The 13,988-nt window shown below is 32.1% G+C and overlaps 1 protein-coding gene across 1 annotated transcript; it reads left to right on the top strand.

The window, feature by feature from the left end:
* The first annotated feature begins 1,820 nt into the window (after positions 1 to 1,820).
* On the top strand, positions 1,821 to 9,684 carry LOC142638881 (MLO-like protein 12). Its single transcript, XM_075812950.1, has 14 exons — positions 1,821 to 1,961; positions 2,061 to 2,118; positions 2,300 to 2,520; positions 2,740 to 2,856; positions 4,893 to 4,953; positions 5,582 to 5,670; positions 6,240 to 6,314; positions 6,568 to 6,656; positions 6,816 to 6,865; positions 6,997 to 7,037; positions 7,161 to 7,334; positions 8,026 to 8,061; positions 8,127 to 8,255; positions 9,184 to 9,684. The coding sequence occupies exons 1-14, from the start codon at positions 1,845 to 1,847 to the stop codon at positions 9,682 to 9,684; spliced, it is 1,758 nt and encodes a 585-aa protein (XP_075669065.1). The 5' UTR covers positions 1,821 to 1,844.
* Positions 9,685 to 13,988: the final 4,304 nt, after the last annotated feature.

Genomic DNA, 13,988 nt, shown 5'->3' with positions numbered 1-13,988 from the left:
GTTTAACCTTTTATCTATGAATATTTATGCTTGGCACATCTATTTTTTCTTCTTTTCTTTCAATGCTTTATCTTTTTTTCCCCCAACATTCATTAGGATTATACACACACACACACACACACACACACACACATATATATATATATATATATATATTGTCAATAAATATAAGTAAACTGCTTCAAATTGTTACAATTTGACAAAAATGATTATAGTCATAGATCACAAAAATTTTTACTCAAAAAATTCAATTTATTAATGCATTAAATGAAAAACATACTTATTGTATAAACAATACCTGATAGTAAGCGCATATGATATTTGTTGGGGGAAGCATCGAAAAAATTGTGGTCTATATTGAAGAAATGTTGTGGTCATGATATATATAATTGTTAAGGGCTCATATAGAAACTTATGATAAAATTTTTTATAATCCTGATATTTAGACCTTCCGTACGGTTACATGGAATCTATAAAATAGTTTCCTCCCCTATAGACTCAGAATAAGCCAAGTTACTTTCTCAAAAAAAAGAAAAAAAAAAGAAAAAAAAAAGAATAAGCCAAGTTACATCTTACATATTGATAAGCACATCAACTTTGATTTACGTATGCTCAAGAATTGACTTTGTATACTCAAAGAATATTACTTAATTAAATGAGTGCAGGATTGATGTCCACTTGACATTGTTTGAATTATTGCATCTTCTAGATAATCAAAATATAACACGTCCTCATTTTGGTATTCATCAATCATTATGCCCTTTAACCTTTCTTATCCTAACATTAACTCATCTTCAACGTGGAATTTTTTGTTGCTTTGAACTTCAAAGCAACAAAAAAGTCCATATCGAAGACGAGTATTCCCACAGCAGTCAGATTGTTTAACTGTATATAATCACAAAGTAGCATTTAGGATTACAGGAACATTATATTGGCTAGATCAAATTTTAAACTCGAAAATAGTGTCTTAACTATGTGAGCTCCATATTTTGTTAAGTGATGAAGTCCATTTTTTTTACCTGCTATTCTGGTGATCAATGCAGTACTCTTATAAATTAATACCGTTGGTGGGTCATTAAGTGTCATATCATGAACAAGATTATACATTTATACCTTTAAAACGAGCTCCTCATTGACATTTTTGTACTTGTATTTAGACAATTTAAGAGTATATGACATCTTAGTCAAAAAGGTGTATATGACATCTAGGTCTAGCTATTCTACCAACCAAATTCATTACTCTGGAGTCAGGAGAGGAGTTAAAGTCTACATTACTCAGAGAAATCAAGCAATTATTTGATCAGATACACCATAATTCCTAAATACACAACGTAAGGAACCAAACATAATGAGAGTAGCTCTTCATACAGCTAAAGGGAACCGCAAAAAAGGAATGAAAAAAAAAAATCAAGATAAATAAAGTTTGTTCCAACTTTCAAAGTCTCAAATATTGAGATTTTCCTACCATTGATGAGGTGAAAATTTAGGTTCACTGATGTCAAAAAAGGAAGAAAGAAAAAACTAAGTTACGCTTACCAGCTACTACTGTTGTTTTGATAAGAAATTCTATATTATTTTAACCATATCTGCTGACTTTTTTGGTTTGTTTATTTGGTGCAGTGCCAAAGTATTGCTGAATTTTGTAATTTACTTGTATAGTGACATGCACAACTTTTTCAAAATGCATGGAGAAGGAAAGTAAGGAAACCATTCACCGTACCGTACGGGAGTTATTCCAATCAGATTGGGATGTTTTTGACGAGTCCTCTACCTTGCTATCACTTATTCAAAATGTGTATATAAACTAATTCTATATAGGCAAAACAAAGAAGACATAGGGAGAGATGGACAGAGGGAAAGGTTCTCTTGAAGAAACACCAACATGGGCTGTCTCAACCATTTGTTTGTCCTTCTTTCTGCTATCTTTTATGATTGATGCTGGTCTCCACCATCTAACTGAGGTACAAGTTGTATATAGTTATTTGATCATTTAATGTGTATGGGACTATGGGGTCAATAAGGGTGTGCCTTAGATGATGGGGTTGGTTTGCATGCTTCAGTTTCTCAGGAAAAGGAGCAGAAAAGCCCTATATAGGGCTTTGGTCAAGATCAAAACAGGTAAGTACAAGCCTAGCATCCTGCAGCAATAAGAAAAATGAAAAAAGTATAAGACTCATCAATAGGCTTTCTATTATATTGGTGAGAGTTCAAATTCATTTCTAGTTCTTATAAACACATTTTGCTCTATAACATGTTTGATTACTAATATTTGATCACTAATGTTTTGAACTTGTCCTAGAAATGATGAATTTTGGTTTCATATCATTGCTTCTTAAAATAACGGAAGTACCCATATCAAAAATTTGCATCACTCAAGCTATGGCGAATTCTTTTCACCCATGCAAAGATCCTGTCAAGTTAGTAGAACCAGTTTTCTCATCAGAGACACAAACTTCAGGATCAAATTCCAGTGCAATACTTTCTAATGAAATCATGGATGATAATTACTGTGAATCAAAGGTAAAGAATATCAAATTTTTGTAGTTCATCAATCTCCAATAATCACTTATAATTTTTTTTACAAATATTTCACATGCTAAAAGATTTCACTAAAAAAGACTAATTGGAGTGTCCTTTGGGACATTGATGAAGGGGCTTATGAACTTATTATATTAATTACTATGAGTCTATGATACGAGATTCATTGCTTCTAATATTTATTTTTATCTTATTTCATAGGGAATGGTTTCTCTGGTGTCAAGGGAAGGAATCATGCATCTAAATGTCTTCATCTCTTTCTTAGCAGTGTTTCATGTTTTGTACTGCATATTAACTATGTGTCTTGGGGTGGCCAAGGTATTGAAGCAATTTAATTCTTGCAAAACTTACACGTTAGCTAGTTGTTGGTACTTTTCATTGTTTCATTAAATATATCAGAATTTTGGTTAAACGATTAAATTCACTATTTCCTAACAACTTAAATTTTTGAGACAATTGATAATTTAATATGGTATTAAAGCAGGAAATTTTGAGTTTAATCATGGCCTCCACTTTACCTCCCATTTAAATTGTTAAAAATCTCATGCATTGGGCCTCCCCTAATAAGTTTGGGTCTACGCATGAAGGCAAGTATTAAAATTATGGTTAAATAATTAAATTCATTATTTCCTAACAGTTAAAGTTTTTGGGATAATAGATATTTTATAAAAAAAATATTTTTGATCTTGAATCTTTTTTTTTTTTTGGTTTTGGGGGAGCGGTTGTGTGGTTAAAAATCTCTTTGCATAGTGACATGAATTGTTCTCATCATGGAAGACAATCAATTGAAAAGCAATTCTTTCAACAAAATTATCTGTTGGGCCCGACAGGAATAAATTTTGGTTGGTAAATCTTTAAGTAAGTCAAAATAAACAACTCAGGTATTCTAATCCCTAGCAATATAAAAAAAAGATAGAGAATATGAGCATATTCTTTCCTCTGCTATTGCTGGTGGCTTCATTTTTTATAAAGCCTTATGAGTATCCTGATCTGTACCCTTTTTTTTTTTTTTTTTTTTTTTTTCTTCTCTAATTTAGCTCTTCTGATGAACAAAGACAACTGTGGAATACATGGAGGATCATAAATTGAACCAACTTTATCTTAGGAAGATAAATTAATTACTTTTTTTGTTACTTGGTTTTCTATTGAATATTTTATTTGATTAATTAATTGAATAAACCTTAATATGCAGATCATTACATTTCCAGTTTTCCACCTTTGGAAAGGGCAAATGTATATTTCATTATTAGGTCAATTAATTGGATAAATACGATAAATACAGTACTTTCCATTTTACTACACCAAGACATTTGTCATTTATTCTAACTTGACTGCAGAATTAGCTCCATTCCCTCTCAGCAAGCCTAGACCATTGTCTTTTTTGTTATTTTCTTTTTTACCCCTTCTTTTTTCTTCCATTTAGAAGAAAAAATAAGCACAAACCTAGGGCTTGGCTGGATGTGAACTAAAATTAAGTTTGAGGTATTTCATGGCCTGGCCATGGACTATAATATTCTGCTAGCCCCTCTGCTTTAGGGATGGCAATGTGTCAGATTTAATGGGTTTTCAATCGCAACCTGATCCGACCTAATGATAAGAGTTTGATATTTTTAAATGGGTATGGAATGGGTTTGGATTCAAATGTTTTAAGTCCACTAGGATTTGGGAAGGGCTTGGATTAGTAGCTTTTTAAGTCATATAATTTCTTAATTGTACTGTATTGAAAGATTTTGGAGAATGGAAAGTGGAAGTGATATGTGGTTAAACAACTTAGGTGGCGTTTTGGCTTCTAATATTTAATGGACAGTTAGAACTTTATTTTATGCGATGTAAAAAAAATTAAAACGCTATATTGGATTTACAATATTTTTCTAGTGATTTGAACATAATGCATTATGATGATGATTGAGTAGTTATAGAGCTCAATTATGTTTGGATTGTACTATAAATATCACTTAAGTTAGTGTATAAGTGCTTAAATAGTATTTGATGGTGACACTCAAGTCTCGTCAGAGCTTAATCGTTATCAAGTTCATCATTTGATGGTGACATTCAACACATCACATTAATCAATAGCCCTAATCATTAATTCTTATGTCTCTCATCATTATTACTAAATACTAATCAAGTGTAGTGCCCACTCGTAAGACATAAAAAGAAAAGTAAAAATGATCATCAATTTATTTCATATTCTTATTACTAAGACAGAAGATTATAAAAATAATTTCTTCAGGTAGCCACTGTATTTTATGTTGCTTTTAACTTTTGAATATATATATATATATATATATATATATATATATATATATATATATATATATATATATATATATATATATATATATGATAAACAGATGAGTAAATGGAAAGCATGGGAGGAAGAGACTCGGACACTTCATCATCAGATTGCTACTGGTAACCTATATTGTTTCTCTATGTTATTTTCATTGCTCTATGTATTAAGATGGCCCTCCTTAGCTACTCCAGTGAATTGTTATTGTTATAGTCACATTTGCTCCAACTGTTGTACCTATGCAATGCAAGTCATAGCAGTGACTGCAGCAAAGGCTAGAATGAAATTACTGGCATTCTTAACTGTTACTGAAATTTTAAAATTATGGAGCAATCTTCATTCCATATTGAACATAGGCTGCCCGATCAAGGTCTACTAATCTTTTTTACTATACTCATGAAGACAATTCCACAAGATGCAATGAATGATCTCAAAGCCTATGCTGCACAGATAATGTGACAAAAACATCAGCACAAAAAATTATTGGAACCTCATTCATCTTTTCAGTTATCATTATGCATTCGATAATTTATTTATAAGTTTTATATCTGCATTCCATACAGAAAGTATCACGTTTATTTTTTGACCAACATCAAACCACAGTTTCATCAAACTAGATGGTTAAAGGAATTTATATACACAAGACATCCTACAGAAGTATAAATTCTAATCATAAACAAACATACACAGCATCAAATTCCAAAATGTATCTATAAAATATTTATTTTAATGATAATTTCATATGTACAGATGAAAGGAGGTTTCAGCTTACCCGCCAAACATCTTTTGGGAGACGTCATCTGAAGTTCTGGAGTAATCACCCCCTCTTACTTTGGCTGGTAAGTGAGTAGAATACCAGCACCTAACCTGCAGCAATTTTTAGCTCAATATAAGTGCCAAATGACATGAATAAATTCTCAAAGGTGAATGATATCTAATGATTTCAGCACACAGTTTCAATACTTTTATTCTTACATCTTCTTTCATCCCCTTCTTCTTTCGAGCATGTGACACTATTTTGAGGCATTCAAAGGTTTCAAATGCATAGGCAAACTATTTTGTGCCAAAATGCAGTCTGATTCATTAGTGTACATCGCAAAAGATTCTACCTCAAAAAACACGGGGGGCAGGGGGGAGGGTGGGATGGAAAGAAGAAGAAGGAAAAAGAGGCAAAGAAAAGTGCCTGAGAATAAAATATTAAAAGGATTTCTATTGTGACTGTGAAAATGTACCTAATTAGTGTTTGCTAAAAATCAGGCTGCTCCTCTTCAATAGTTTAATTGAAGCCAATTATTAAATATTATATATATCTCCAAATACAATGGTTTCATCAAGCAATTGAAAGCCACATTTCCTTGACTATAGTTCCAAAGACACTAAGGACATTTCTATTCTTTCTATTCTTCAGGCTTGCTTTGCTCGACAATTCAGTGGTTCAGTCTCAAAAACTGATTACTTAACTCTTCGCAATGGGTTCATTATGGTAAGTCAGATCATCAAGACAATTTAGCTGAGAAGAAAGCATGTACATCTATGGATACAATCTTAACTATAAAAATTGTAAAAAGCTTTAGGCATTGACTTTAAAGCAGTAATAAACATGTCAAACAAAACACTGAATAAGTTCACAATGTGTTCAGGCCAGAATAGAGCAAGCCTCATGAGTTCAAAAACCCAAGTGAGATGTCAATATTCCTTCAAAGCTTAGAACTGAATTTCCTTGGTTGGTTATGCAGGCCAATGTGGCTGCAGGCAGCAATTTCAACTTCCACAAACTTCTTACCAGGACTTTTGATGATGATTTTGAGCAGGTTGTTGGAATCAGGTAAAGACAATTGCAAAATATAAAATTCATACCAGATTGACTAGATCCAAGTACATGACATGTATAAATTAGAAAAATATAAGAAGGAAACTAAAAATAGTGATGACAAGATATAGGACAATAATTCAAGCTATAAGATTTTTCAGTTCACTCTTGCAGGTTCTACATCTGGATCTTTTCCATACTATTCATATTTTCCAGCGCAAATGGTAAGCAAATGAATCGAATGTAGTTTTCTTACGTTTTTATAATTTTGAATGACCATATTTCAGAGGTGTAGTGGTATTTTGCAAAAATAAGTCACATTCTTTTAACACTGTTCTACCTGCCATTTTTGCAGAATTTTATAATTACTATTGGCTACCTTTTATTCCCCTAGTGGTGAGATCAATCAACAATATTATGTAACAAATTGTTAATATCATGCTTGATGAAATCACATTATTATATTTTATTTATTTTTTCTCTGATGTTGCTTTTGTCTGCTATCATTTTTATATGAAGATTGTTCTGGTTGTGGGGACAAAGCTGGAATTCACAATAACCAAAATGTGTATGGAGAGTTGCAAGGAGAACCCTGTGACTCGAGGAACTTTTCTTGTGAAGCCTAGTGATGATTATTTCTGGTTTGGTCGACCCAATTGGCTTCTCCATCTCCTCCAGCTCAACCTGATCCAGGTATAGATTATCATAAACATTGGTTATACACATCTAATTGAAAGAAAAGCATATCAATTTTAATTTTTTCCTCTACAATCTTACAACTTAGAGATCTAGACCATCCATGCATCTCCTTATGCGAGTCCCCATGTAATCTGACAGCCAGGATCCTTCCAAAACAGGTGGTCCCTTTTGAACTCATAAGTATACTTGAAGTACAGAGGCATAATATATTCAACATTAGTATGATTCATGTAGTGAAACCACACAACTAGATACTCTATCTACATTATCTTACATCCTATCTTTTCTTTAAATCCAAACATCAAAATGTAATGGAGGAACCAAAATTCATAAAATAAATTGCCATATCTTTTCCAGATCAATATAGAGAGTGTAGTCTTCTTGCACATTGAAATTAATGTGACTTACCCTTAATCGTAGAATGGATATTAACTGCCCCTTCAATGAAAAAAGACAGATATTATGAAAATCAATGAAGATTAACCATTCCTAAATCAGCACAAATTCATGTAAAATTTTGCAATTATATATGAAAAGAAATTGAACATTTTTGGAAAGTCCACTTGAATTTGAGTGAGTGCTCATAAATTAGCATATGCTTCTTGAACATAGACAAAAGGAAGTTTATCCAAAATGGATTTCTATATACATGATAAAATCCTAAAAGCTGATGTATTTTTTGCAGAACTCCTTTCAGTTGGCATTTTTCATCTGGACATGGGTAGGTATCTTAAGTTTGTAAACCCAAGATTGTTACATCCTAAGCTGACTCATTGCCAATAACAGTACGAGTATGGCCTAAGGTCTTGCTTCAATGAAAAAACAGAGGACTTCACCATAAGAATTACCATGGGCATCGCTGTGCAGCTCATTTGTGCTTATGTCACCCTGCCTCTTTATGCACTTGTCACCCAGGTACAAACATATCCCTTCCCTACGCTAACAGGAATACTGGAATCCAATAAATGATGGGCTGCTGTATTATAAATTTATAATGTAACACATTTGTATTCACAAACAAGTTACTAAATATTTATTAATGAGATAGAGAGAGTTTTAAATTGAATATATAGAAGATAATGGAACCAATTCCTGAAGTCCAAAAAAAAAGAAATAATATATATATATATATATATATATATATATATATATATATATATAGATAAGCAGGCTACAAAAACAGATAGACTCTATTACCAAAAATTAGTATGAGAATTCTAATTTAATGTATCAACAATATGCAAACTAGTATATCTAGTGAATGAGGTTTAAAAAAATCTAGAATCAGGGTAACATTGTAAGCAATTCCATGATTACAACAATTGTAGAAACAATGTACCAGCAAAGGAATCTTAGAACCAAACTAGTAAGATTAGGAGCGTAAGATTGACACTTCTTCCATAGAGTTAAAAACAAGGGGTTTACACCCTTGATGTGTAGAAGATTTATAGAACTAACTTTAAATATTCTGGTACCATGAAATAAAAACTTTGAACAGACTAAGTTTGGCCGCTCCTTCATCAGAAATTTATTGCTCCAGTAATCAACTAAAACAGTCCAAAATTTTGTCCAAAGGTTCCTAAAGGTAAAGAAAGCTAAAGTTGTATTGAAGGCCACAGTTGAAATTCTTTAAGCATGGGCAGCTCCACAGGCTACATTACACTCATCACGTCATCTGGTGTCCAAAGGCTTTGTGTGAATACAAAGGAATGAAAACAATAGAATTAACACTCACACACATATTTCACATCTTAACAGACGCATAAAAATTGAGTTGGGTTGTAACTTGTAACTTCAATTGATTTTTTTTTTTTTTTTTTAATCTGGTCAATGACTGTCACAGATGGGCTCTAGCATGAAGACCGCAGTGTTTACTGAGCACGTAGTTAGAGGTCTCAAAAATTGGCAGAAGAATGCCAGACGCAGTCTTTCCAAAAATCGATCCACCTCAGGAATACACGCATTAAATTCATTGCCTCCTGACACTACTGACACTTCAATAACAGGAATACAAAGGAAAAATCTCCCAGACTATGAACACCATCCTCCATTAGCAGTCATGAGCCCTTCTTCCTCAGCCCCAGAAATCACAGAACAGGAAGTGCAGTCTGCCAATACTCCTAACCCGGCTATAACAATCCTTTCAACTACAGAAATCACCAAAGAGGAAGCAAATCCAATGATCATAACCATAGGAACCTACGATGGTGAGATCTCCTTTGGGAGCAGCTGGAAAGAACCAGAAAGTAGTAGGGGCACAGGAGAAATCACTTCAATCACCGAAGAAGATGCCTCCGACATATTATCTGTCTTCAATCACCAGCAAATTGATAATGATATATAATAATTTCTGCACCCGTTAATGTATATAATTTTACTTTCCTTATAAATATTCTTTCCCTAACTCCCATTTTACAGCATCTCATCAATTTAGTGACTTAGAAGCTCCACACTCTTAATTCTTATAGTGCAGATGCAATTTATTCAAGGAACATACCACATGCACAACACAGCAACAAAAACAACAACAATAATTTTTTTGTAAATAGAAAAAAACTAACCACTCAGGTCTGACTTCCCAAGATACATAATTAACTCAAATAAATGAGGTATCAACTATCAATATCATGTCAAGTAACATTTTAAGAAAGCCAATTTTGATGCATTACAGTTTCACTAATCAAATTACAAAAACACTCTAGATAGCAGTTTTAACCTTTTAAGTAACCTTCATATCACATTTAAATAGACTAAATCCAAAGCCAGAACTCCAAATCATTTTCCCAAATGCCAACATTGGGTTTGGGTTACTAAGAATATACCCATTTCAAATTTTGGAACCAAATTCAGCTTTGGACCAATTGTTGGAAGTAGGAACAACCAAAATAGTCTCATTCTAAGTTAAACCATAAATTGAATCAGAATTTGCAATTTCCTAGAAAACCCACCCAAGAAAATCCACAGACAAACCAATTAAGGGCTAGAATCTTAAAATATAAAACAAGACCCAGAATAACATTAACAATTAATGGAAATGCAATGCAATACCCAAAAAAGAAGCATTTCTCAAAGGGCTTCATGAAAATTCCATATTCTCTCTCTTCAATGTGCGCACACACCCAACTTTCAGAATTAGGGCTCATCAACCTGGTTGTGGATTGGAGTGGCTGGTTACCGTTGGAAATTGGATGTTTTAACATCAACAAAACGACATAGTTTGGCTCGTTACCGTTTTCATTTTATTACTCAAAACGCAGCGTTGTGCTTTCTTTCTTTTGTTTTTGGCCTTTCGCTTTTCTTTATTAAAAGCAGTCCCAACTCCCAATTATGAATACTCTCCCAAGTTTAAGGGAGCCTTAATTTTTTTTTTTTAATATTAAATAATAGAAAGGGGACATTAAATTTGAGTAACGCTATAAGTGAGTACATTAATAGTGAATCTCATTAATAAAATTCATAATAATAGGATTTACTATTTGTCTTAAATAAGAGATAAAAAATATGTGACTATTCACCTCTTGGAATATTGCATAGTTTTTCAAATGTAAAACTTTAGATATTCTAACTAAGTTCACCCATGTGAATTATAAAAAATAAAAATAAAAGTTCATTCCTATCCAAAAAAATAAAAAGACTCATACATATTATAAAATCAATATTATTTTTTAATGATAATTAAATTTAACCATATAGTTTATTGATAAAAAAAAAAAAACCATATGGGTGTATATAATTGGGGACTTCATGTACAACACCTAAATAACTATACTTAAGTTATTGTATTGACCAATACAAGAAATCAATGTATCTTTTTAAGGACAATTAAATTCAAGCATATAGTTCATCGATCGAAGCATCTACATGGGTAAATTTAATTGGAGAGCTTCACACACATATACACTTAGATTAGGTTAGAGTAGAAATTCTATCTTGTATATAAAAAAAAAGTTTTTCCAAATTTTCACAATAATTGAATTTGTAAGTTTTTATTAGGGACTATCATTAACATTACCTTATTATTTTCTATTAGTAATTAACCAGCTCAAAAGTTGTGAAATTTTTTGAAAAAATTATTGTGACTACATAGAGTTATTGCCTTAAACTTTTCCCAAAACTTTGGACCAATTCTTTTTTATCTCTTAAAAAAAAGAGACAGCCCAAAACTTCCTAGTTACATTAGAAGAGTAAATCGTTTTCAAAAAAAAAAAAAAATTTATTAGAAGAGTAATTAAATCCAAAGATTCTAGTTTCTTTTGAGAGAGAGAGAGAGAGAAATTATTTTCTTGCTTCTTGTAAGTCCCTCTACCATTCGTTTACATAGAACATGAAAGTACATAATTTGTTTAAAATTTTGGTTCATATGTCATAATTAAGGTTGCTTATAAAGAAATTTTCAAATGGGTTCAAAGGAAAATTTATTCAACCTATCACATTACAATTAAATTGATCATATGTTTGTTCTTAACCCTATAATATAATTAATTGTCACATAGCCAATTTAGATATAACTTAGTCATCATGTAATCAAAGATACACATAAATAATCATAGAAAACGTCACACAATAGTTAAAATAGATTTCAAACTAATTAATTTAAAGGAAAACTTTAGACTTTATTTATAAGTAAACTATTCCGAAACAATAATTGCGTAAAACCTTCTTAATTATACGATTAGTGATGCTTTTTCGCACCATTTAATAATTATATTGGATCATTCAAACGTTTTAGATACTATTCAATGGTCGTCACACATTTTCAAATCCCTAAATTAAGTAGCTTTTTTGTTAAATATATTATTTGGGGGAGTAGGGGGGTAGGGACTAGGGAGGCCTCAGAATGATACTGGGAGACATTATTTTAGAGACATATTATCTGTCAAAATTAGGACATACCAATAAACCCTATAATTTATGGGTTTGTTTAGGTCTCCTCATTAATATAGGACGTGGACATAAAGCTGAGCGACTGCATAAACAACCTTGCATACATATAGCAGATCATTGGTTCTTTCCACGCTAAGGGGAAATTAATAATTAGATCTAGGCGCACAAATTATAAATACTTTTCACTAATTTAAATGTACAGCTTTTGATCACATGCTTTTACTCAATAAGACACATTCAATAATACAATAACTTACACAGATTAGATGAGCCATAATATAATAGCTCGGTTATTTTTGTGCTGAATGTTCTTCTCATAAAAGCATAAATGGGTTTGCATCAATGATGTTGATGGAACTATCAGAAGGTCCACATTGGACAATAATACAAGAACTTACACCGTTTAATTAGATGGGACAAACACAATACAATGGGACTTACAAGAACATCTTTCTAACACGTTATGGTTCTAGAATTTTGCATCATTTTAGAATAATAGAATCAATATTTGCGTAGGGACAACAACATAGTTGTTGGGGGTACTCGCTAATATTCCACATGACAAGTTAAGCCAGGCTGCCAAATTGAGGATATATACCTCATGTTTGTCCGACTTAAAATATGTAGATTAGGTAATGTGACTGTGAATTTGTATGGGTATGTGGGGTTCAAGTCTAGCGTAATCTGGCCAAATTTCTGTTCCATTAATATCGATCGAATTGGGATTGGATTCTTATCAGATTCTACAGTCGACTTGGGTTCAATGGAAAAAAAGTTGAGAAAAACCTTGACATGCCATTATCGAGGACAGCAAGCTTTCTCACACATGATACACCCAACTGATTTATGCATCTGTTAATCACAAGCCATAGGCTATAGCTCACTCAATGATAAAGATTGAGACTCTGGTTTTTACACAACTATGACTTGTCAAGTAAACTATGATCAAGATTCAAGAACCCACAGTTTGCCAATTCAGCCAACATATATTACAGCAAGTGGGGAGACAGGATCAATCGAAAATTGTAACGTCGATTGGTCAACTTGTACGGTTCTATTATTTATTTTCGTTTTCGGTGATAACATAAAAGCATGTCAGTTCAAAAAAAAGCAACCATATATGTATACAACCCTAGATAAGATGTGCTATGGTATGATATAATCCCAGACAGATCTGAGTTCAGAACTCTTAATTAACATTTTAAGGTTCCCCCTCAAAAAAAACATTTTAAGGTTATTTTCAAGGAATTACTCATCCTTGTAATTACTTGATATTGTAGGGTGAGAGAATATAATTTGGTACTCGAAAACTCTGGACACCACATTAGGAGGAGAAAAGTGAAATAAATCTAATTTCTCACATAATATATAATATAAACCATCCCAGCTAATTAATGATATTAGTGTCGGTTTCTACCCAAATAGATCTACCGATTTTTCCAATACAACGAAGAGGAATTGGAACACACTCACACTGTGCCGCATCAAATAAGTCAACAACCAAATTGCATTGTATATTAATAAAAATTCATTTGAATTCGATTACAAATTAGTGGACTAATGACTACTAAGTTAAACAAAATGGGTTATGTTCAAGGCAACACATAATGGTTTAATTATATATCTCATTTTCTTTTCCTTTTCATTTAAAAAATCAAATATATTCCCGTTTTTCTATGGTATTTTTGGACATAAATCAAGTCCACAGCCAGCTCATTCCAACAAAGCCCCACCCTATACATCTAATCCCATAAATCCCCTAGC

Source organism: Castanea sativa, chromosome 6 (assembly GCF_040712315.1).
Source record: "Castanea sativa cultivar Marrone di Chiusa Pesio chromosome 6, ASM4071231v1".
Lineage (NCBI taxonomy): Eukaryota > Viridiplantae > Streptophyta > Magnoliopsida > Fagales > Fagaceae > Castanea > Castanea sativa.
The sequence above is the reverse complement of the archived record's forward strand: the minus strand, read 5'-3'. Positions and strand labels throughout refer to the sequence as shown.